At 39.4% G+C, this 21619-nt stretch overlaps 1 protein-coding gene across 1 annotated transcript in view; it reads right to left on the bottom strand.

The window, feature by feature from the left end:
- stab1 (stabilin 1) overlaps window positions 1–21619 on the bottom strand; it is a 69241-nt gene that overhangs the window by 29728 nt on the left and 17894 nt on the right. Inside the window, exons 16-41 of the mRNA XM_054617810.1 lie at window positions 21378–21431; window positions 20437–20517; window positions 20141–20299; window positions 19865–19927; window positions 19233–19325; window positions 18610–18696; window positions 18407–18518; window positions 17567–17753; window positions 16316–16409; window positions 15355–15513; window positions 14852–14947; window positions 12331–12429; window positions 11436–11483; window positions 10963–11096; window positions 10509–10620; window positions 9538–9615; window positions 9042–9143; window positions 8779–8883; window positions 6797–6931; window positions 6075–6200; window positions 4125–4178; window positions 3868–3981; window positions 2866–3061; window positions 1474–1569; window positions 1323–1368; window positions 105–184 (exon numbers count right to left, since the gene is read on the bottom strand). Coding sequence (XP_054473785.1) covers window positions 105–184; window positions 1323–1368; window positions 1474–1569; window positions 2866–3061; window positions 3868–3981; window positions 4125–4178; window positions 6075–6200; window positions 6797–6931; window positions 8779–8883; window positions 9042–9143; window positions 9538–9615; window positions 10509–10620; window positions 10963–11096; window positions 11436–11483; window positions 12331–12429; window positions 14852–14947; window positions 15355–15513; window positions 16316–16409; window positions 17567–17753; window positions 18407–18518; window positions 18610–18696; window positions 19233–19325; window positions 19865–19927; window positions 20141–20299; window positions 20437–20517; window positions 21378–21431 — 2710 coding nt within the window. The remainder of the gene's footprint in view (window positions 1–104; window positions 185–1322; window positions 1369–1473; window positions 1570–2865; window positions 3062–3867; window positions 3982–4124; window positions 4179–6074; window positions 6201–6796; window positions 6932–8778; window positions 8884–9041; window positions 9144–9537; window positions 9616–10508; window positions 10621–10962; window positions 11097–11435; window positions 11484–12330; window positions 12430–14851; window positions 14948–15354; window positions 15514–16315; window positions 16410–17566; window positions 17754–18406; window positions 18519–18609; window positions 18697–19232; window positions 19326–19864; window positions 19928–20140; window positions 20300–20436; window positions 20518–21377; window positions 21432–21619) is intronic.

The raw sequence follows: 21619 nt of genomic DNA, 5'->3' as shown, positions 1-21619 counted from the left end.
GTGTGTGTGTGTGTGTGTGTGTGTGTGTGTGTGTGTGTGTGTGTGTGTGTGTGTGTGTGTGTGTGTGTGTGTGTGTGTGTGTGTGTGTGTGTGTGTGTCTTTACCACTGCAGTGAGTTCCATTGCCTTTGTATCCAGCCACACACACACAGGCAGCGGCTGTACCCTTTGGTCCAGTTATGCAGCTGCAGCAGAGGACACATTTGATCAATAATTATGTTGATATATTATAATATATACATCTTCCTACTTTTAGAAACACATAATTACACACACTGTAGTTTATTTTAAATGGATCCCACACACACCGTCCTGCTGCCACAAACACTCACTAGAGTATCAAATGTGAATTAATCCACCGCTGAAAATAGTCCCCAACAAATGCGCTAGTTTACGTCTGTTTCAGTATTGTTTGATAAAAAATATAATTAAAACTAGAGTGACCACCTATTTTAAGAAAATGTTGATTGCCTTATTAAAAAAATGAAATTATATTTGTCAGCCGTTTTAAAGATTTCAGTAGGAATCATTGGGTCTTTCCGCTCAGTGCCACAGTGTGAGTAATAAAATATTTTATACATTTTCAGACGGTGCTTCCAACTAACTCGAGTGACTTTTAAGGCCTCTTCAGAAAACAAATATAGTGACTTTTTGGGCAGATATGACAAGGTCATTCAATCACATAGCAGCCAACAAATGATCTGTAAATGTGCTTCACGATCTGACCCGGGAGTTCCTTCGTTTTGTAAATTTCAAATCTTTAGTTGACTGGTATTATTATTTGTTTATTTAACATTTTCTTTCATGGATTTACCATGTTATTTACAAGAATTAGTTTTATTCCGGTGACTAAATCCCACAAAATGTTTCAGCTCAACAATCAATATGGCAGCTCTAAAAAATTAGAAACTACAGGTAGATTTAGATTCATATTGTTGAGAAGGAAGCAGCATGAATAATGATAGCAGTTTTGTTTTAGTCAGTTTAACAAAGTTTGCGCAGTGATGTCGTACATATTCAAATTTTAATTGGGACTTTTTGAGCAGAGCATCAGCTCAATTCAGGATAATGATTAGCTTTCAGTTAGTGCCTTTGGTTTCAGGACTTCTTTTCACGCTGCATTGATTTTTGTGGGATAAAGTGAGTCCTCTAATAAAGGGTTTACTAATCCTCAAATTTTGACAACACAACAAAACAGTGAACACGCTCTGGTAAATAGTAAACAATCTCAGACATCCAGGTGTATTCTGGGTAAATCCATCGCTTCTCGTACACACACACATACAAACCAGCTGTAGACACACTTGGCTAGACTTGACTTACTTAGCGTTATCATCACACACACCTGCACAGGCGTCGTCTTTGATCTCTGAAACACACGCACATAGATTTTAGGTGATAGCAGGTTAGAAAAAATATTTTGTTTGGTTACGATCTCACTGAGTGTGTGTGTGTGTGTGTGTTAGTGTCTTACCTATAGAGCAGGAAGATCCTTTCCAACCTTTGTTACACACACACCTGCCGCTTCCTGCCAAACCGTCCTCACACTTCCCGTGGCCACACACACACTCTGCAACACACACACACACACACACATACACACACACACACACACACACACACACACACACACACACACACACACACACACACACACACACACACACACACACACACACATACACAAGTTCAGTATTTATTATTGTTAGAAAAATAACAATTTTTTCTAAACTGCTTCCTAGCATCATAAGTTAGCACCATAGTTATGTTGATTATTAGTGTTGCTGGTTTGTTATGATTTGAAGGTTTGTAAGCCTCACGAGTTTCATGGGTTTGCACAGTTTTGCCTCATGGGATTGTTGAGCTTCCTCCGGATGTCAGCGCTCCTATCATTAAGGCTAAGCCCAGCCGACTTAGGAAGGAAGCTCATTTCACATGCTTGTACATGCAATCTTATTATTTGGTAATTTCCAAAAGCTCATGACCATCAGTGAGGTCCAGAAAGACGGCTTTGCCAGCCGGCTCAGTTCCCTCTTGCCCTCATTTGTCCAGTTTGACGGGGTGGATTCACAAAGAATGTATTGCTGCAGCTGATAGCACCAAGAACTGTGCATCACCTGCAACCACTATGTGCCCCGTCTCAACAACCGATTCATTTAAGATATTGCACAAAATTTCTCGTGCAAATGATTTAACAGAGCAAACATGCTAATTCATTTATGGAGCTGAGTGCAATTTGCACTTTTTTTTGCATCTGATTGCAATTATCCATGTTGCAAAAAAGAAAAAAGTCTTGTCTGGAGCTGCTTTCCAGAATGCCACTTCCATCTAAACCATCCATTTTCCGTAACCTGCTTATCCAGTTAAGGGTCGCAGGGGTGCTGGAGCCGATCTCAGCTGTCAATGGGTGAAGGCAGGGTTCACCCTGGACAGGTCGCCAGTCTGTCGCAGGGCTGACATATATAGACAGACAACCATTCACACTCACATCCACACCTACGGGCAATTTAGAGTCATCAATTAACCTAAGCTGCATGTCTTTGGACTGTGGGAGGAAGCCGGAGAACCCGGAGAGAACCCACGCTGACACGGGGAGAACATGCAAACTCCACACAGAAGGTTGTGAGGCGACAGTGCTAACCACTACACCACCGTGCAGCCCCCATCTAAACCAATCCGAGGCAATTAAGAAAGAGGAAAAGGAAAAATGTAAGAATTTGGGGAAGGAGGGTGAGGTAAGAAATATTACCAAATTTAAAATACGTTCAAAAGCAGCACTGGAGCACAAAGATTCTTCTTTTTGTCTTATATTGTGCAGTCCTTTTGTGAATTCCTCAGTATCTATGATTGTGTGCATGTTCCTCACTTGAGGAGCAGTTGACGCCGTATCGTCCTGGCTCACAGTCCTCGCACGCGGTGCCGTGGAAACCCTCAAAGCAACGGCACTCCCCGTTGCCGAGGTTACCGTCCTGACACTCCCCGTGATTGGAGCACCAGTTGCCGATGCCTCCCGGGCATTTGAAGCACTCGTGGCTGTAGTAACCGGGGCAACAGGAATGATCCTGCAGGACGGACATCAGTATCACTATTATCATCATTATTATTATTATAATCATTTTTATAAATCCCTTTTCAGGATTGGAATCTACAACAACATTATTATTTATTATTATTATTATTACAAGAAAAATACATTTTATTTAATAAAACGTGTTTTTTAAGGACAAAAATCAACCCAAAACAATAAATAAACAAATTAAAAATTGGTTAATTGTAATTAGTTTAAGGTAATAAAATATAATTACATAAAATTAACTGTTATAAAATATAATACAAAGATTATAAAATCCCTATTTAAGTTTCTATTGAGGGTTGTGATAGCCCTGTATTAACCTGATTATGTAAAAAGTATTCTCATTGAAAATGTCTTAAAAAGAAAACAAAAAATAAACTTTGTACTCCACATTAATATTCAGATTTAGTATTGGCAGCAGTTTGAGTAGTAACAGTAGTGGGAGTGTAGTTGCAGCTAGTAACGCTAGCCCCAGCTAATTGTTGCAGGTATAGCAGTAGAATTTGCTGTCATTTGAGCAATAATATAACTACTAGTGTAAGTTCCATTTACAAATAGTAGTGAAGAATATTTAAGGCCAACTGGAGTTGAGACAAAAGTCAAAACAAGAGTTGAAAACAGGGTTGACACTGAGTGAACACTGACACTAATCTACGTCTGTAAATTGAAATTAAAATGACTCCCAATTCAGAACCAGTTCTCAATCCCCAACCCAAACTACAGCACCGAGTACTACTAGTAGTAGTTATAGTGGTAGTACAACAGTGTGTAGTAGTAGTAGTAGTGTCATCAGACCGTGGTCAACTTAAGACATTTGATGAGACAGCCCGACATCGTCTTCCTCCTGGTTCCGACTCGCTTCCTGTATTTACAATTGGATCGCATGTTGGCCGGAAACACATTTTTGATCTGCAGTAGAACACATTAGAAACACACTCAATTAGAACCTGCTCAAAAGGTAAACATGTGACATATAGAAACAGATTTATTCCAGCTGCACAGGTGTTCATGTTATTATGTCCACCCCTTGTGAAATGTAAAAGGTTTCTTACTGGTTTGTAGTTGAAAAGGCATCGAGGTGGTCCGCTGCAGTCTGAGCACCTTCCCTGGAGACAAGGACGGAGAAGGAGGGACAGAGGGGACAATAAACGTCAAAAATAATGACTTCTTTCACAAGATCGAGAAAATAGTTGCTGCAATATTGGAATAATGCTTAAAATGTAAACAAATAAACTGTTTAAATAAGACATTCCCCAGCCAGTAAATGCATTTATATCTGCTTCAAAAAGTAAAGTAAAATGTTGTTAATAAATAATGTGAATCCCACAGTATCCGTTGTCCACAGCTGCTTTACTCTCTATACAAATCTTCTCCTTCACTTCATTAAATCCAGCAACAACACACGTCCATAAATCTGCAGCCTCTGATTTCTGATTCTGATGAGCACGATGCCATTATGCACGGTTGTTAACTATGTTTCTCCTGATTAAACGGTAATGACACCAGGTTGCAGCTAAATAACCACTACACATCAGCCTGGTGGGTTATAACTCAGTATTCTGCCTGCTTATGTGGCAGACATCAGATTAACGGGGACTCAAAGATTCTGTGCATCAATCTCACCTTTACAATTTTCTTTTAAGAAAGTGGCATTTCATTTTTTTTTATTCTTAAAAAATGCATTATGCTGTAAACACTCCTGTCATATCAATTATGATATAATGTGATTTATTTCACGAGATACAGTAAAATTAAATCTGACTGATGTGATCACATAAAAACGGCTTCAACAGCATTTTTTATAATCTATTTATTAAACGGATAGCTCTGGTACTTGATTATGATTTAATGAAACGTGTCCGAAACCCTTCATCACTCATCAATTATTCACCTATTCTCTAAAAATGTTGGGATTTTTTTGTGAATTTGGATTTACTAGGTGGGCTAAGTGTTGATAAGTCGTTGTAGGAGATGAACAGGATATACGAGGAAGATAAAAAGGTATTAAGTTATTAATAGAGTTATTAAAGAGCTGGAAAAGTCAATAATCAAAGACGGGACAGACTATGAGGTCCGTTTACTGTTATCAGACCCGATCACCTTGCTGGATGAGAACAGTCAAGAGTACCCTACACTGTCATTTAATTAATGCACAGAAAAAATCAATAAAACAAAGACTTTTTTTTGCTGCCGCCCAGTGCACCGGCCTTTTATCTCCACCCAAAGCAGACAAACTACACCAGTGATGTATGAAAAGGTAACGATGCAACTTAAGATGTAGCTTGCATGTTTCTCTCTGTGGTCTATTATCCTCAGTCTCGAGCAATGTTGTCAGATGCGATATCATTTTTGTGACAGTGCTCTGATTCTGCTAAATACGCTGCAGAACAACATTTCCTGGTGGAGGAATCATAATTTATTATCATTAAGTTATTGCATTTTTTGTTGCCATTTGATTTTAATTGAATAAAGTCGTGCAAGATACCTGTAGTAACTGTTTCATAAAAGCAATAAGCCACTTGAGGCCATGATTTACTGTGATTTTTCAAAAGCTGAAGGGGCATTGTATGTGGCGCCTCATCATCTCACTACGGGGGGCTTACATCCGCAGTTAATGAAGTCTTTTAGACTAACAGCATGTTCGCTCTTCAGGCTTTTTACATTTTACAATTACATTTATTTCGCAGAATTTCCTGTTTTCAATGGATGTTCATAACTGTTAAAAAAAAAACGACCAACTGCCTCTGGCTGCAGATAAGTGTTGTTGTTCATGTGCGGCGCTCTGCTGCATCCACAACATTAAGATTTTCTGGAGATAGCGGTTTCTTTACTTGTTGAGCCTCATACTCATTGGCTTAATTGTTTTTGTGAGAAAAGATTCATTCATTCTATCCATCCATCCTGTCGTTGATCCATTAATACATACATCTTTCCCTCTTTTTCATGTATTCATTCATCCCCCTTTTAACCATCCATCCATCCATCTCTCCATCCGTCCTTACATTGACCTGCAGGGTGATCTGTTTGTTGCATCTGTTGCGGTGGACTTTCAGGACCTGAGGGAGGGCTATGATGACACCGTTCTGCGTCTCCGTGAAATAGCTGAGGGTAACGTCGTCCACAGCTGTCTGGAGGAGGAGAAACAAATCAGACTCTTCACCATACAATATTTCGTGTTTGCATATTTTAGCACATAAACTATAAATCTTCTATACTTCACAAAAATTCTCGTCATCTGTTTTTTTTTTTTTAGATTGATTTCGTTCTTTCCAGGCATCAATCGGAAGCTTTCATTTCTGTCCACCTTTTGGTAGCATCGCCTGATAACGTAGTTGAAAGCTGGAACTCTCCTTTGTGAACAGTCCACTGCTGAAGAGCATTTTATTGACAATCACTGTTGTCATACAATCAAACTCAGAGAAAAAGGACCTTGTAAAAAGGCTAATTATAGTTTACTTGTGTCTTGTTTTCATTTTGCTGAATGCAGCTGAATCTCATGCAACTTTGATTAAAATAAATGTGTCTACATGTCCAGTGATGGATTATTTCTCTGCATTTTGATTGTCATAGAAATGAACTGAAACATGTGGCTGCCTGGAAGGAAATCAATCTAAAAACCTGACAGAAATGCAAAAGGAGAAGTGTGATTGACAGACAAGTCTTCAGTGTTCAGGTGTGAAAAGCTCCTTGAAGGTTGGTCACATGACTGTCCAGCTGTCGTTACCTGGTTGTTGCTGTTTAAGTGGAACTGGACCTGGTACTCGCTGCCCAGCAGTGTGCTTTTCAACATGCCGTCAGTCAGGTGGTCAGGGAAGAGCAGCTCATTGAGAATCACGTGGTACTTGAACACATCAGATTCCTGGACAAACAGACAGACAGAGGAAGTGAGTTCAAGAATAATCAATCTCAGAACCTGTTGGCTGTCATTCTGACGATGGATTAGCATCTGGAGGTGACAAGCTGTATTTATGGTGTGTATCCTTTTTCATGCACTGCTTATTGTTTACAGTCCGTTAAGCAACTTGAGATGCAAGGCTGGATTTTGAGTTGAAAAACAACTGGATTGTTTCCACGAGTAGCCAGTTTACAAGATTATTTGCAAGCATCCAAATATCGAAATCATCTTCAGATGGTAGGCTTTGGGTTCTGATATTGAATTTTGGAGTTTTGCTTCTTTAACTCTCTATGCAGACTGTTTACCTGCTTTCAACCAAAGACATAATCAACGTGATTGTACAATATTACTCAGACTACAAAGGGAAACCAGAATGCTTCCAATACCAAAATCTTGTCCCGTTGTCATTGAATTAACGTATTTATTGAATGGGTTATTATGATAATGGCAAACATCTCTGATGTCTGTTGTTGTGTTGATTGGCAGCTGTGTTCATTGTTGGAGAAACAACTGACCAATCAGAACTTTTTTATGTGGAATTAAGAACGAGGTCTTCTTCATGAGCAAGAGAAATGTCTGAGTGTGGAAGTCAACTAAAAGAAAGAAATCAACATATTTCCATCATTGACATTACGTATTGACCGATAAACTTTTGAGCCTGACGGACCTGGTACCAGGCCTCATACCATGGATACAATGAATAGATTTGTAGAGTTTGAAGTTCTAAAAGTGTAAACATTTGCCACTACTAATATAATGATGCACATTCTGCCCGTAACTCTGAACAATGCCAAAGGGCCAGGATAGATTTCAGTGAGAATTAAATTCCAACTGGAAACACATACAGTCAGCCCATTTTTGCAGTAAAAAATAATGCCAGTTATTTTAAAATTGACAGCTTTGTAGGCATTTATGTTTGTTCTTGTCTGTTAGTAGCTACTATATCCAAAAGACTTAATATAATCCCTCAGCTAAAACAACAAATCATTTTACCAGAACCAACTGTGTAGTGACTGCAGCTATTAAATGGAAGAAAAAGGTCGTTGGGGAAATATCAGGAGTACTTTTTGTTTCCTCTCAGCCGTCTGGAGAGGTTGTTCTCTGTGTTTGATTGACAGCAGCTGGCAGGCTACCAGAACGTCGGTAACACCTTAGTGAACGAGAGACAAAGTAAACAAACTGCTCTGTAGCCTTCGTATCATGTGCAGCCTGTTGTCAGTAGTGTTGAATAGTAAGGACAAACCAGAATCTAACAGGGCTAAAGTGATATATGAAGGTTTGCTAACATGCTGTTTAATGTGCTTCAGTTCATCAGCTAACTGTGCCCTTTTCCCCAGTGAATGTTCATTTGGTAGCTTGTTTAAAAAGATGAGGTGCAGGATGAGACGTGTGTTCATGTTGGAAGTTAGGTAAGAAAGAGACTTTAGCAGGAAATAGTCTGTGGATCTTGAGTTGTGCAGCTGCTGTTTGGCTCAGTGTGACCGTCTAATTTGACTGTGATAGAAAGCTGATGTTGCTGCTTTATGCCGATATGGTTCAAAATTAAGCGATTTGATTGGCTGTACGGAAACAAGTTCTCAATGGACGTTGACAGAGAACGACCGGTATTTAGTCAAACTGATGGACAAGATGTTGGCCACCATCATGAAACACAAATATATAAATTTCTCTTTTTCGGTTTCTGATATTTTTCTGAAAGGAGAACACAGTACAAGTGATTTACAGAGCATGCTGTAGCAGCTATTTTTATGTTATTTTGATTACAGTGGAGGGTTTGAATGCCAGCGCTGGTTTATATCATCTGGACCTACCAGAAGGGAGGAGTTAGTCCTGCTGAGGTGCTGCCTGATGGCATCATCTGTCGGCAGCAGGAGCGTGAAATCAAACACACCCAGGTCATCTGACAGATTGTACATCTGTGAACAAACACACACACACACACACACACACACACACACACACACACACACACACACACACACACACACACACACACACACACACTGAAACATACTAAAAAAAACAACTGATAAGGTTGAATTCAGACAGAGATACAGAAAGACAGATAACCTACCAGAGCGTACTGTCTGAACAGAGTGAAGGTGGAGGAGGAGTTCAGGAAGGCCATCAGGGTGGGGGGCTCGGGGGGGAGGTCTGAGCTGGATGGAGCCAGAACCTGATCACAAACAAAAAAATAAATAAATAAACAAACAAACAGAGATTTAGTTCATATTTTTGTCGGTACCAAAATGAAAATGTTTACCCACAAAATACTTTTATTGTGTTTGTCCTCACAGTCCTCTGCTAAACAATTTGATAAAATCCTTCTAACAAATATACAAAATGACTGTCAATCAAAAACTGTCAATCAACAACTGAAATCAAAAACTGAATCAAAAACTGTCAATCAAAAACTGAAATCAAAAACTGAAATCAAAAACTTTGTGGATAATGTTGTCTTTCAGTTCAACGTACCAGTTTCAGGACAAACCAGCTCCACCACTGGGTGAAGCTCTAAGAACCAGTATGTTGTTTGCTCCACTGAGCCTCCTGGTTGTTAGGACTCTTACCTGGTCTATGATGTGGATGTAGCCATTGATTGCTGGCATGTTGTGGGTGACGATGGAGGCGTTTCCAATGTGAATCACCTGAAACAAGACGACAACAGTTAAATACGGTGTACACTGCATGCATTTCTTTGTGCATTGTTTTCCATTCATTGATGTATTTGTAGTGGTCTGCAACAACACCAACACTGATTTCCACATTTTGATTTTCTATTTAACTACTACATTGAGTTACATTATGAAGGGTTAAAAATAATAATTTTAAAGAGTAAAAATGTGTATTTGGTGAAGGTAAATTCTAAAATTATCATGATGTGTACAAACATAATCTAGAAAAAATAGTTTTTTGCAAGAAGCTTGAATAAAAAACAATATAAAATAGATCATTTAGAGGGATATATGTTATATATGTTTAACCTTCTACAAAAAACAGTTTGCAAATGGTTGTAAAGAAGTGTATGTTTAAGTACACAGGATTTATTGTTTTACTTTTGTTTCTTTACCATGGTATCTTATTGGTATAAAGAATCGTAAAATGTTACTGGTATTGGTAACGACCACCACACATCAGACAATCTGATGTCTATTTAACTCTGAACTAGGCCGAAAAATATATCCGTACAAGACACTCTCAAATTGCGTGTAATTAATGTCTGATCTGCAGAGGCGGCAGTTCATTACACAGTCTACACCAGTCTGTGTGAGTAAAGCATTTATCTGAGATCAGAGGTCAGAAAATAACTATCATGTGATGCTGCATGGACATATTCAATAATGAACAAGGTTTTAACACATTTACAGGGGCTGCAGTTCAACTCCACGTGAGAAAAATGATGTGTTATACATTAAATATAATACAGCCTAATGTGTAAGTCTATCTATACTATTGGAGCCATTTAAGGTCGCGATGTGAGTTTTAGTAAATCCACCCAAATGTGAAGTCTGTCTGTTTGTAATAATTCCCTCATTCTTACCCCGCTGCTGTTGCTGATCTCCCAGTGGGTGGGGGGGTTCATGGTTGGCAGCCTGCTGCCCACCAGTCTGTCCAGGTCTTCTACAGAGTAGATCCCCTGCAGGATGTGGGCCCTGAAACCAGAGAGAGCGAAAAGGAAATTGTTACCACTAACTTCATAGAACACAAACTCACATTTTGATCCTGGGATATTGTGGCTGTTGCTGAAGGATCTGTGTTTCATAAAGGTTAATGCTCCACAGGTGTCAGAAAATATTTACACCATGACAGATGGGTCAAACTTCCTGATAATACATCCCAGTGTTTCTTGTCAGATCAATACAATACAACAATAACAATGTTCTTTTGAACATCTGATGATGTCATAGGATTAACAACACGTAGTTTCATATTCAAGCACAAACGTCCTGAGCATTGTTTAGGTGTGTGCCTGATCAGAGTGTGAGGACACTTACCGCAAGAAGTGAGGCAGATGGTGTCTGCTGGTCCAGAACATGTCCTGAGCTTTAGTCATGTTCCTCAGAGCTTCTTTGGACGGAACCAACAATGTGAGGTTCCCACTCAGGTCCTCAGGGAGATGACTGTACCTCTGAGAGCACACACACGCACACACACACACACACACACAAATAAACTTATATTATCTTAAATGTTAAATTATTTGTTAAAACACTGACCAGCCACATTACTACAATACCTACTTTGAAAGTCAAAGTTTTACAGCTTTTTTTTTATGGTTTTGGCTCATTTAACATGAAGCTAAGTGTTATCTTAGATATGACTAAACAACTTTATTAATCCCCACCTGGTAATCTAGTCTAAAAGTAGTTCAATTTGAACATAGTGTGCTAGTAATGCTAGAACTTCAGGATAAACTTGAATAAGTGAGTATCTACAGTACAGAGCAGTGAGTCTGAGTCTTACACACCTGAGTCAGTCGGTAGAAATTGTACAGCTTTTGGTTCATGTCCAGCTCCTACAAACACACACACAGAGTTATTATGGTATTTAGTTTGTCTGAGCACTGTGGACAAAGCTGGGTTGTAGTAGCAGTGTACGAAACATTCAGGTAGCAGCTCCCTGTTTTTAATTTCCCCCCATTTCACCTATAAAAAGACACACATCACAAGCTGTATCGTATCAGCTGTTGCTAATTAACGTTAATTCTGTTAATAACTTGATAACGGGCCACATGGCTGTTATCAGGTTTGTATGGTCTCTGCAAAGATCATTTATGAGGGAAGACTAACTGGACTGTTTTTGTAGTTCCAACAAATCCAACAGAGCGAGACATTTTCTCTTTAGTGGATCGCTTCACGTCAATGTCAGGAGTCGCATTCTCCCAATTAAACTTTCATTCACATCATATCAATAATTGAAACCAAATAAATAAATAGTTTTGAAACATGATCTCCATTATTTAGGTTAAATAGCTTGTTTAAAAAAAAAAGGTGAGATAAAGTCAGTAAGCAACAGCTGTTATTTCAATGTGTCAGATACATATTTCATCAAAATTGTATATATTCCGCTGCTATGCGAATAAAAGTAATAGATCAGACTTGGTATTGGAAGATTATATTTTGGAGCACTTTTGCTTTTATTTAAAAGAGGACAGAGTTAAAAAATTGGGGAGAGAGAGAGAGAGAGAGAGAGAGAGAGAGAGAGAGAGAGAGAGAGAGAGAGAGAGGGGTATGACATGGAATAAAGGTCCCTAACAAGGCGCTCCCAGATGAACAATATTGAAGGACTTGGATCAGGACCAGGGCTAAAGAAAACATTTATGGGACACCCACATGTGATGTCATACTGGTCTGAATACTTACCTCCAGTAATGACCCGTAGCAGATGGTCCCGTCTCCAGTGTAGCCGTCAGGACAGGTACAGGTGTGATTCCCACCCGTCTTAGAGCTCTCACACGTTGCCTGACAGAGAATGCAGCAGAAAAGAATCATGGGAAACACTGATCACATGAATCAGAACTTAAACATTTGCAAAAGCAACAAGTTTTTCCAGAAACTCCACAGTTATGTGTCTCTGTCATAAGTTACGCCCAAAAATGTGTTTTCTGCGGTCACAGTGACCGTGATCCTTAACCACCAAATTCAAATAATTTCCAGATGTAATGAAATCCCCTCCAGGCGTTCCTGAGATATTGCATTAAATGGGACAGAAAGAAGGTCACAGTGACCTTCACCTTTGGCTGTGTGGGAATTTTCCCAACAATAATAGCGTTATTGTTGGGCTATATTTAGGTATATATTATATTATAGATATTTTTTTTTATTTCCGTGTCATGCACAAAAACGTGCCCAACCCTCATGGGTTTACAAGACACCAACAGTCCAGCTGCAGTGGATCCACATCTCATCAGGTCGCATTTGATTACAAAATGACATGTTGCTTCACCGCTCCATCTTAAACAAAACATTCTGCCTTCTCTCCCAGGCCTGGCAAATAAAATCTGCTACAAAGAAGGTTCCTTTCCTAAAACACAACTCAAGTTTTTCATAATCATCCAGCCAAAAGAAATCAACATAAATGGAAGTCATTTTACTGAAGAGGACATCCCTTATGTCCTCGTAGACAGGACAGTAAAACAAAAAGTGCACCTCATTTTCAATCTCTAGGGCTAATGGTAATGTTCCTGAGCGTAACTGTGCACATAGGGATCTTTGTCTTTTGTTTAAGTTGTACTTAACATAAAGTTCTGCATTATAGTTATTCTTTATGAGACAATAAGTTCATAACTTTGGTTTACACCATATGTCAACTGACCATTTTTCTTTATGCATAAGAAACAGTTTGGTCCTAATATCCTGAATATTACAAAGTAACCTGTTCTGAAAAATGAAAGACAGGTCAGTCATATAAAACAGAGATTTCAAACCCTTAGGCCATGGATGGCCATGCAAAATGTCCCAATGAAATATATTTTTTGTAAGTCTCTGATCAGACATGTTCACAAGTCTATTCCAAAGTCGAAGCATTTGACATTTATGTCGGATCTTTGGTGATTCTCAACCCATGTCCCCAGTAATGGCCAAAACTGATTTTTTAACTCCCAAGAATGATCTAATCGCTCTGTGGTGCACAGTGTTGCAACTTGTGTGCTCACCAAAACCCCAAACACCGGAAACATAGTCAGACACAGGACATACACATGAGTTATATAGTTGTGTATATGTATGAAATCCTAAATTACCACAATGTTTAACTTTGTTCAGTACAGATCCTAGTGCTCTTCCCACTGACTGACCTAGAACATTGACAGCTTCTTTAAATGTCATGTGCTCATCGAGAGTAATGCCAAGGTATTTATACTGTTCAGAGTAAGATAGTACTGTTGAACCAAAGCTAAAAACAACTGAACTTCTCTGTAATGATTTGTGTCTAAAATGTACTATTTGTGTTTTGTCTTGGTTTACCACTAGCCTCCATTTCCAGCACCACTCCACAACAATGTTCAGCATAATCCGCAACATATATTGTTGGTTTTTGAATGACAAACATGAAAGTTTTATTATTTAAAATATGAAAGTCACAAGTGCAGCATTTTAACCAAAGTTGAAAATGTTTCAACTCTCTGCGACAGCAAATGTGCAGCACTCAGTGCATAATGGACGTTCAGCACCATCACACTGCTGGCGTTTATAGTTTAGTGTTAATACATGAAATACATGCAATTCCAAAAAAAGAAAAAAGAAATTAACATAATGTTTGTGGCGTTTCTGGCCTTACTTTTTGCCATCAACATCTAATCAGTTCATCCTTCAGTCCAAGTGGATGTTTGTACCGTTGTTCTTGGCGTTCCTGAGATATTGCATTCTCAATAATTGAACATACAGAAGTACAAACAGATGGACGGACTAACTAACGAACATTTTCAAAACATTGTAGTCGGCATGGAGGCATAAAAGCTGTCCATCTCCACAGCGAGAGAGACAGAACATTGTTTCAGCTGTACTTTTTGGGTATTTTGAGCACTAACAACTAATTTACCTCCATAAAGCCGGAGGCAGAAGTCACAGTATCAGAGGTTTCATTTTCTTTGTTTACTTCCTTTTTTCAAACTGAAGCTTATTTGGAAAGTTTTAGCAGGTTGTAGTGCTTGTCCCAACGTGCTGTTTTGCCGGAGACGTGTTTCACAAATCCATAAAATCCTCAGTAAATAAAACCAAATCACTTTTAATGGCTGACACAATATATGACACATATATTTATACATACAAATATACTACGTGTGTGTGTGTGTGTGTGTGTGTGTGTGTGTGTGTGTGTGTGTGTGTGTGTGTGTGTGTGTGTGTGTGTGTGTGTGTGTGTGTGTGTGTGTGTGTGTTTGTTTACCAGGGCATGGCAGCCTCCGTTCTTCCTGTAGCAGGGGTTAACGGGGTCACACACAATACCGTCCCCACTGTAACCCGATTTACAAACACACTCACTCTGCAAACACACAGACAGATAAACAGAGAAACACATAAACGAACAGTTCTTGACATGTCTTACGCAATATTTACAGTCAGGCAGCTGATAAGTAACTAATTAATAAAATAATACACAATAGGGGATGATGAGAATAGAAGAGAATAGACTTGGACTCTCTCTCTGAGTCGATGTGGATCGTCACATTTGTTAAAAGAGAATCGTGAGACAGAAGATTGAAAACATCAAAAATAAAAAATTGACTTTTAGAAAGAGGAGAGCAGCTGGGCAGAAGGGACGAACTGGGAAATAACAAAAGGAAAGTGATGTTTTTAATAAATTGTTAGTACATTTTCAAAAGCTGTTTAGTTAATGATAATGAATGATTAATGACGCATGTTATCTATCCTTAACTGTTGGTAACACACCTGTCCAGGTCCGATGTGGTTACAGTCGGCGTTGGAGCTGCAGCCTCCTCGACTCTCCAGCTGACAGTTGTTGAGCTCCACACACACTCTGCCGTCACCTGTCCAACCCTCAATACACACACACGACGCGTTACCTGGACCCACGTACACACACTCCGCCTGCAGAGAGGGAGGAAGGGAGAGGATGTGTTATAAAGTAGATACATCTTCAGTTTTATAAAGACCTAAGGGTTGATATTAAATGGTTTGCAACAACACAACACAAAAACTGGCAGTTTATCAATATGATATATTTGATATCTGCCAATGAAGTCATCATTAGCACAGTCTTCTTTATGCTGAAGGGGATCTAGCTCGACTGTTTTGGACAGAAAGGCCTTTTAGACTTTCTTCTCGTTCATATTTGCATTTTTCTTTTGCCTTCTTCTATTAGATTTATTGTGTTAATATGAAATAGATCAAAGTAAAATTGACTTACAGTAATACCGAACAAATGATTAACACTTTTATGTTCCATTTTAAAATCCTACATGGCAAAGTACCAGAGTACATCAGAGAACTTTTAACTCCTTTTAGTAAAAAACTCCAGGTTAACGTCCCTAAAACACATTAGACTTATTTGTAGACGTTATTTGGTAGCTCAGTTTAAAAACAAGTAGTGTCAAACATATTTAGTAAATGGAACGCACCATTTTGTTAGTTTCTTCTGTTTTAATGTGCTCATTGCCGTGCTCATAATTGTGAAGACAATTGCTCCATTAAGGAGATATAAAAAAAAAGATTTCGTCTTTTTAAATTGGGTCACACAACTTAAAGTTCTTTGTTTTGCCATTATTGATTAATGATGAAATAACTTGTACTTTTGTTGTTTTGCTATTATGAAACACTAGTCGATGTTTCAGATTATTTCCAAGTCAATTGGAAATAATTGACACCCACACACACAAGCAGTCAGTCTTACGTTGGAGTGGCAGCCTCCTCGGTTGCTCTTCAGGCAGGGGTTGATGGGAGAACAGGAGTGACCGTCGCCGTCATATCCGTCCCTACACAAACACCTGGTGCAACACACACAAACAAAGATTTTGATTAACAAACTCAGCAGCAGTTAAAGTTAACTGGAGAGTGACTCGTGTTGTTCATCTGCCAAACCCTGCTGAAAAATTCTTTGTTTTGTAGAGAACCACAGAAGAATTGAATAAGCTGCAGAGGTCCAGGAGCCTCCGTCGTGAGGATGACGGTGTACACAAAGAAAAGCTGTAGTTGCTATTTTTGGTGAAACCGACACACCCAGGTTTCTGTCTAGCCCAAAGTGTTGTCACGGTGCTTGACAGGTCTCGGAGCGAGCATCCTTTCAGAAAAAAAAGACGTGAGGTGGTTCCTTGACATCTCTTTGAAATATCTGCCTGCCAGGAAGAGAAGCCTCCATCTTAAGGTTGAATAATTCAACATTTGGGTTTCTGCCAGTAATGTTAGCAATAACAGTTGGATGGAAACAAGACAAAGACTTGACAGCCATGCTGTATAAATATTCTGTATTTTGCACATATTTTTTATAGTATCTTGTCATATTTGTATATTTTTTTTCTTTTCTATATTTATGTTTCTTAAATTTTGCAATACTTGCTTTTATTTCTTTCTTCTTTTTTAATTTTTTTCTTATTCACCAGAAAACGAGGGCTAATTCATAACATTAATACTAGAGACTATGTTGTGATAGAATCGCATCAGCTGTGACAGCAAGTCGGACCAGGGGCGTAAAGTGAAGCCAATGGCTGCTTTTCCATTTCCAACCCACCAACTTCCAGCACCCTTGCTTGGGCCGCACCCATTTTATAACTCAGCCTTCATTTTTTATCTCAGCGACACACCTGTATTATTTGGTGACACTAAAATTGGAGGGAACTATGGCTGCTTTTCCACTTCCACAGTTTTGTTACTGCATTTGCGAGAATGTGACGCCATCGCATTGACAAAATCTGTCTACAGACAGACAGACAGAAATAAAAATCATCTGGCTAAGTATTCAAAACTGCTTCTGTAGTTGTTCCTGCCAGGACCACATTTTACTCACAAGGTGAAATCAATACCAGTCACTGTTGTGGCTGGTAAAACTGACCTAAAATAATACACAATTTCGTTAAAAAGATTTTAAATAAATCCAAATCAGGTGCCAAACTCAGCACTGTCAGCTGTAATAATAGTAGTATCTTACGTGGTATGCAGTCCTTTTTGTGTGCAGTACGCATGGATGTGACAGTGCTGCTGCAGTCCGTCAGAGTTGCACAGGGTGGCCGTCTTGTCACAGTTGTCTCCGGAGTATCCTGCCTTACATGATCCTCTCCGACACACACCGCCGCTGCCTGGACGGTTATCACACAAACCGTGGACACAGTGACACTCTGAAGACACACACACAAAAAAAACACAATGTGTGAAAAAAGAGTCAGTCAAAGTAGTGGATCAATGTAACACCAGGCAAAAAAACTCCTTGGTTTACACTTTCTTTTCTATGTACGAGTGCTTTGCAGCCTCTGCATGCAACAGACTGAGACTCCCGAAACTGTTACTGTAAGTTAGAGACTGTTTTTGAAATTTTCATTATACATACATATGCAGTATTATAATGTAGTGACTATGGGACAGATGGATGACCAGGAGTAATAATGAGGCAGGTACTCATCTGGCAACAGAAGGTAAGACAATCATGGTCCCCAGATGAGGTTGATATTTGTGGTTGACAACTTTTGGTGCATTGTCAATACATTTATTACAGACATTTACGAGCCGCTAGCGTGGCTGTGTCCAAAATCACTCAGTTTACTATATAGTACATTATATTTACTGCCGTTTTAACTGAGTGGCCAAATTCTGAATGTGTACATTTTTCCACTATATAGTGCCCTCACATATTACACAATAGAATGGACAAAGTAATGTACACGGCTTGGACAATGCAATTACCGTTGTGAGACTCAGCTACAGCTGTCAGAGAAGAAACAAAATGCTGATCATTTCAACAGAAGTCTCTCTCCAAGTGAGGAGGAGATGTTACCTTCGTCACAGTTTTCTCCATGCTTGGATGGATCCTCACAGATGTGGCAGGCGATACCCCTGAGGCCCGGCTGACAGCTGCACGAGCCGTTGCCATGGATGCCGTCAAAACACTGCATGTGGTGAGAAAAAAAAAGAATACATAAATAAAAACACATCAGTTGACAAATGCTCCAGTAAAAGAGCTTTTTCATCGTTGCTCACCGTTCCTTTGTTGTAGCAGGGATGCTGGAATCCTCCGATACAGGGTTTACAGTCGGGACCATAGAAACCTTTACAGCACTGTGGAACCTGTCAAACACACACACATCAAATTAAAACAGAAAGATACTACATGTTATAGATTGATACTACTTCACCTTTTGAAAACTGGGACCTGAACAGTAGAACCATCGACTGTGTCAGTAGGACTTCTTGACAACGAACCCTTCTAATGTGGGTCCATTTTGACTTTGTGCTACTTTCGAATAGCATGTGAGTTTGTGTTTTTTGACTTTATCTAACAAGTGTGATTAAAAATCTCCTTTACGCGAGTGTCCCGGCCAAGACAGCAGCACTTTAACCCTTTAAATTCAATAGAATTGGGCCGCAAGTGCCAAATTTGTGGTTTTTTGGTTAAAAGTTAAAAAGTTAAAATCCTTCATATCCCTGAAATCTTTACGACCTTAAATAAATGGTTATGTAAGTCAATAAACCATAATAATTGATTAAAGTTTTGAAACTGAAAGTTGAGAAAAAAGTAGACACAGTCAACACAGCGAACACATTCTCATGAGAAAGTAAAGACGGCCAAAATGTAGATGAATGAAGCTCAAATGAAGTCCCACCGTTTTGGTTGCGTTGCAGAATTTGGCGCAGCCTGACTTGTGCGCCATGCTGACCCGAGACTCGAGGTATGTGCAGTGCGTCTGATGGCTGTCCTGGAGACAGACACCAAGATTTGTTAGCTTTTTGTTGTCATTCATGTGTCATTCACGTATTGAGGAAACATCTGCACACAAATTGCTGAACTGAGAACATGATTTAGCTTCTGTGATATGGATCTGGCAATCCGATCAGAACCAGGGAATTATAATTCTTTGACAAAAATAATGTAATACAGTATTTAATTGTCACAGCGGGTAAATTAAAGCCGAGAGTAGTATCAGGAAAATAACCTACATTTCCACATTCTGTATTGAACAGACACAAAAATAGCCTTTCCTTTTTGATTACTACAATTCTAAGCATTTTCAGTCAATTACAACCTGTGCTTTCATTCAGTGGATATAAATAACACATTACATCATCATAACACTTTCATCACCTTGTATGTTCTGAATGTCAAAGGTCACCTACCAAGTCTTATTTTTTTACATGAACACAACTTTACTGAAGGATCCTTCATATATCTATATATTACATTCTGCAAATGGATTTCCACATCAATCATTTTCTTTCAAACCCAGGTTTGTTTTACCATTTCAACCGTGCCATCTGGACATTCAGTCTCATAGAGGTAGCTGCAGTGAACACATGGACCCTGAAAACCCACAAACACAGAGAGTTAGCATTACTGTTTGATTTGGTTTTGTCAGTCATCGTTCATTGCAGGTCAAAGCCTTCTGAACCAACCAAAAATATTCAATCTGACAATTGTGTTTGTAAAATATCAATTAGCAATCAGTGCAGTCTGTGCGTTTCGCTGTTTGTTTGTTCAGAGTTTGGTTTTGACTCTCGGCCTCGCTCTGCTCACCACGGTGATTTTGTTCTCGGTGACATCACAGCGGTGAGGCAGGATGGGGAGGATGGAGGGCGGGTACAGAAGCCCGTCAATCATGTGGATGATCCCGTTGGACGCCACAATGTTGGTGCTCGACAGATGGACGCCCTTCTCGCCCAAGAGGATCTCACCCTGGAGAAGCAAAAAGGGCGTGGGAGAGGGGGGGGGCACCTTGTGTTAATGGAAGACTGCTAATGTTTACTCTAAATTAGACAGGAAACAAGTCATATTGTGAGAAACACTATCAAAAGCAAATCAGAGACACTCACATCATTGGACACAGTGATGGTGACAATCTGATTGGCCATCGTCTGAATCAGCGGGAGAGCTGTTAACTCGTCGACTGTCAGCTACGGACAGAAAAAAGCATCATGTTGGACAGGACAAACAACAATGAAAATGTAGCTTTTCTTAGTGCATTACAGGTGCTTCATTTGTAATTCAGAGCATTAATAAAGCAGCAAACATTCACCTAAGTAAAGATGTAGACGAGTGATGTCTCACTGCGCAGAGAAAGAAGTCGCTCTCCCTCTAAGCGTGTCGTAATCAGAGCTTCTCTGTTCTTTGTTAATGTAGGCAGTACAGCTGCACGTGCATGTTAGCACGTTTTTTTGTGCCTCACTGGCTAGCTACATGCCAGCACTCTGCACTGCTCTCATAAGGTGGTTACTGCTAATAGCGCCATCCAAACAGAAGCACTGTTGCCGTTGTTTGCACTGTTCGCGCTGTTAGAATCGTTAGCTTCTTTATGTTGAGAGCCGTATGGAGGCAGTGCCTTAAACATACAGTAGACATGCTCTGAATTCGGAATTTAGCACCTTTAACAACAGTGGAGCTCAACTATAAAGGTTGTACTGATGGTGGCCTCCTTAGGAAAGATCACTAAATCTTAAGGGTTCATCCTCTGGAGAGCAGGAATGTGATCAAGAGATATGACAGTTTGCCTTCAAAGATTACGGTGTGTATAAGTGGCCTGTTGTTAGATTATGAGATACTTTAAAGTTTGCCACGATTGCATACTGTCTAGCAGTGCTAGGCTTCTCTTTCTTTACCTGCTCACTTTGTCTTACTGTGGACCAAAGTATTGGAAAGAAAGTTTTTTTTTCATCCCTTCTTCTCAAGAAGAGCAAAAAAGACCGAAGTAAGATAGAAGCAAGAAGGGAAAACTGATAGACTGATGGAGGAAGCCTGGGGTGAAGGGTTGTCTTACCGCAGCCTGGGTGAAAACATGGTGTCTGAGAAGCTCCTGAAGTTTATTTTTGGCCTTGAAAAAGAGAAGAATATCATTAAAGAATCCTGATAATCCTTGCATACGCATGGTGATAAAGGGACTAACAATTGGAAGCTGGGGTGGTAATTGGTGGTAGAAATTATACTTTAAAAAAAAGAATGAAAATAAATATTGATGAGACATTTTTTTTTTAAGATTTACAGCTTCAATAGGTACAAATG

The sequence above is a fragment of the Anoplopoma fimbria genome, chromosome 17 (genome assembly GCF_027596085.1).
Source record: "Anoplopoma fimbria isolate UVic2021 breed Golden Eagle Sablefish chromosome 17, Afim_UVic_2022, whole genome shotgun sequence".
Lineage (NCBI taxonomy): Eukaryota > Metazoa > Chordata > Actinopteri > Perciformes > Anoplopomatidae > Anoplopoma > Anoplopoma fimbria.
The sequence above is the reverse complement of the archived record's forward strand: the minus strand, read 5'-3'. Positions and strand labels throughout refer to the sequence as shown.